Source organism: Dermacentor variabilis, chromosome 8 (genome assembly GCF_050947875.1).
Source record: "Dermacentor variabilis isolate Ectoservices chromosome 8, ASM5094787v1, whole genome shotgun sequence".
NCBI classification, from domain to species: Eukaryota; Metazoa; Arthropoda; class Arachnida; order Ixodida; family Ixodidae; genus Dermacentor; species Dermacentor variabilis.
Genome location: NC_134575.1, coordinates 29217187 through 29220849, shown reverse-complemented (window position 1 = coordinate 29220849; position 3663 = coordinate 29217187). Strand labels below are relative to the sequence as shown.

At 53.9% G+C, this 3663-nt stretch overlaps 1 protein-coding gene across 1 annotated transcript in view; it reads right to left on the bottom strand.

Annotated features, from left to right (window-relative positions):
• LOC142591348 (sodium/calcium exchanger Calx-like) overlaps positions 1 to 2712 on the bottom strand; it is a 9216-nt gene extending 6504 nt beyond the window's left edge. The window contains exons 1-2 of the mRNA XM_075703673.1: positions 2695 to 2712; positions 965 to 1137 (exon numbers count right to left, since the gene is read on the bottom strand). Of these exons, the coding sequence (XP_075559788.1) occupies positions 965 to 1137; positions 2695 to 2712 (191 nt within the window). The remainder of the gene's footprint in view (positions 1 to 964; positions 1138 to 2694) is intronic.
• Positions 2713 to 3663: the final 951 nt, after the last annotated feature.

The following is a 3663-nucleotide window of genomic DNA, read 5'->3' as shown; positions in this document are numbered from 1 at the left end:
AGTCACTTTCTGGGGCAAACGTACGTGAAACAAAACACGCCGGTTTTCTAAAGGATACACAGGAATGGGCGAACGCAGGGAAAACAAAATAGAGCGCGTAGATACACCAGAGTCAAGGTAACATCGTAAACACCTGCCCACCTGAGACACATAGTTAACAATCTAATAATGCCTCATGTTTGCGCATGCAAATAATCACACGAGCTGTCTACCTTAAAAAGACCACGTGAGCGAGAACTTGAAAAATGCTGAATTTCGTCGGACGTAACTTCAGGACAGCACCTCGCAAACATTGGAGAACTACTTTACTAACGTAGGATCCATATTAGAGTACGCCTGTGTGCCGCCTGGGATCCGCAAACTAACAATCCTTTCTAATATGCTTGAACTTGTACAAAACACCGCAGCTCGATTTGTTTCTAATAGTTATGACCTTACTTGTAGTATTGCTACACTTAAGGATGGGCTGGTATGGGAATTATTAAATATGCGCAGAAAAAACAAAACATGCGATTAGGGATGCTTTTCAGTATCTATTGCGGCGTGGTTAAAGCAGACAGGTAAAGATGCCTTTTGCCCCCTCATTGTACATCTCAGAGACGTAATCATCAGCGGAAAATAAGGGAAAATAATTGTGCAACGAATGTCTTTCATGGCTCTTTTTCTTTTCCGTGCGCCACCAGTCAATGGAATCAGCTGCCACAATAAACTGCTGGATGCCGAACTGAAGGGTCGTTTGTAGTTGTGTTGTTGGTGTGCACGGTAGCTGTTTGTTCCACGCCGGCCCGATGCCAACACTACCTGTACTCCCCCTTCTCCCCTCTGCAAATATGGCTTCGGGCGGTGTAGGTACTTCAAATAAATAAATGAATTATTGAAGAATCGGAGCTTTGCACTCGGTGCTACACGCTCAATGGGCGAAACACGTGCGAAATGCAGCACCGCTCGTATGCGGTGCGCTCACCTAACGGTGGCGGGGCAGTCTAGCTTTCCCTTGCGCCGTATGATCACGTCCACCTTGCCGGCCTTCTCGAGCACGGCGCACGAACTGGCGTTGAACTCGATGGCGGCCACGTTCTTTTTCTCCGGTTCAGGCACGGGCTTCAGCAGTTTACCCTGCTCCACTTCGCCCGCAGCCTGCGCGTGAATAATATTAAGCACGAGGTATGTAGGAACTATGTAACAAACATTTTGAAGGCAATGTCTTGCTTAGTCAGTTACCCCAAACCTTTGCGTATCGGGTCTTTGGGTTCCTAACCCTTTGAACGTGGCCCTGTGATGTGTGGTGCGCGACATGATGCGTGGAGCGCGACGGTCAGGAGCAGACGACGCTGAGTGCACGCGCGCCGAGGTGGAAGAAGGAAGACAACGAAGCCGAAGAGCGTCCGGCACGAGAACGCGCGGCGCATGAAACAACAAAAAGAAGAAAAGCGACCAATCAGAAAAGACCACGGGGCGTCTGGCAGCCAATCCGAGAACGCCAAATCGGCCAGACCAGAAGAAAAAGGCTGGTGCGCAAGGAAGAGCGAGCACACGCGGGAGGACACGCAGGGAGACGCCGGGGAGACGCCAGGAGAGTCCCAGGAAGCGACGGCAGGAGGAGGTCAACCACCGGAGCGGGCGTTGAAGACGGGCCGTCGGGTTCCGGACCCGAGCCCACCAGGACGTCACCCGACCGGGGCCTCCTGCCAACCTGTTCCTGTGCGTCGCCCGTCTACCCGAGCGTGCCGTCAGCTCCTCAAGGCCGGTGAGCTTCTGCGCCAGTGGGCAGGACGAGAACAGTCGGGCTACGGGCCCGAGTTCTACGCCAGCTGCCCGGCCAGAGCGCCACCCCCGTCTGTCGTGCCACCTGCTGCCCGAGGCCGGCGTCCGAGCTTCTGCGCCCGTGGGCGAGACGGGAACAGTCGGGCTACGGGCCCGAGTTCTACGCCAGCTGCCCGGCCAGAACGCCGACGCCGTCTGCTCCTGCCACCCAGCCGCCAGCGTTACCTCGCCTAGCCAGAGCTGGCGCGCTCCCGGCGCCCGGTCGGTCAGCCTACGCCGCGACCTTTGGTGAGACCGGCGCCACTCCTTCTACCAGCTTCTCACCGCATTGCCGCGTCGAGACTGTGACGCGTCCCCGCCCTCGTGGCAAGCCCGGACTCGCACCCTCGTTAACCTCATGCAAGCCCTAGGTGTGTTTCTTGCCGCAATGTCTCCTTGAGTGTGTATTTTAGGCATGCTTTCTGCTTCCTGCTATTTACTTTATGCCTCTTTTTTTTAGTTTGATTAAATGTCTTTGTGTGTGCGTCCAAACCAACGGCTTTGTCCTCAATTGGGTTCTCGGAGGCTCCGCCTAAGAGAACCAACCGAACCATTGAGAACACGAACCTTTGCCCCATAAGTGGGCCAAAGTGCCCCAATGCGGAAGGCAATGTCTTGCTTAGTCAGTTACCCCAAACGTTTCCGTATCGGGTCTTTGGGTTCCCATTCAACGCGGGCCAATGCCGAAGATTGCGCAGTCAAAAGAAAAATCTAAGCAGTCCGTTGCTCCTCCCACTCTCCTCACGCTAGGGGTGTCGCGATAAAGTGCCGTGAGCAGTGACTGCACCCCATTCCCACCCACAAATAGTTTAGGAAGATCTTCGATAGATTTCAACTATAGGCCGAATTGCCTTCCGGCGTTTCTTTCAGCTTTGGTTACAGCAGCCTCACAAAGGAGCCAATATACATGACTTGAAAGTGTACCAGTGAAAGCTGGCCCGAGGCACGGCGTCGCCTGCTTCGCGTGCAAAAAAGTGAGAGAAGACCGCGTCGCGTCTCGATCAATCCGGAAACGAGGCGGCACGAGCAGCACGCCAGACGCTGCGGCGGCGGCGACATACCGCACGCGTACGTGCGTACACAAAACGCGTGCGTGCTCACCGCGCGAGCACGGGCACAAAAGAAGGTTGCGGCGAGACCGCAGCTCCCGTTTTATAACGAGCAGACGTCACTTTGCGTGCGTGCGGGCGTGCTCGCCAACACAAAGTGGCGAACAGACGATGCGTATCGCTGTGCACAGTTGCCCGCGCGCGCGCAGTACAGAGAGGCGTGGCCTCCGAGATCCGGAGGCAAGCGCGCGGCAACAACCCGCGCGAGCGCACCGCCCGATCACGGAGGTCACATCAACGAGCCTTAGAGTTTCCTACGAGAGTACGCTTTTTCGGGCAGCGTCAATCCGAACGCGGGACTTTCGTCCTTCCGGCTTCAAGTACGGATTTGTGACACGAGTCGCAAAATTGATCTGTTTCGACGAAACGTTGCGTCATAAATGCGGCAATTCGCAACGCATTCTGCGTGTGCGCAGAGTAAATGACCTCGTGGGTTCAGGGACAATAAGATTTCTCGGAAATTTAGGCCAACAAAGGCCGCATATAAAGCCTAACAATGGCACACACAAAAAAAAAAACACAAACTCACGTACCGCCTCTCATTCCCTTATAGTAGCTGGACGATCGCAGCGCCTGAGTCCCCTGTAGCGAGGTTAAGAGGTAGCTTTAGCTCAAGTGCTCCTATCTAAATACATGTAAAAGGAGAATTCGTTTTTCTCGGCAACCACTGCACCAAATTTGACGAGGTTTGTTGCATTTAAAAGAAAAACTTAAAATCTAGTGACTGTTGGTTTCGAATTTTTGAGTTACA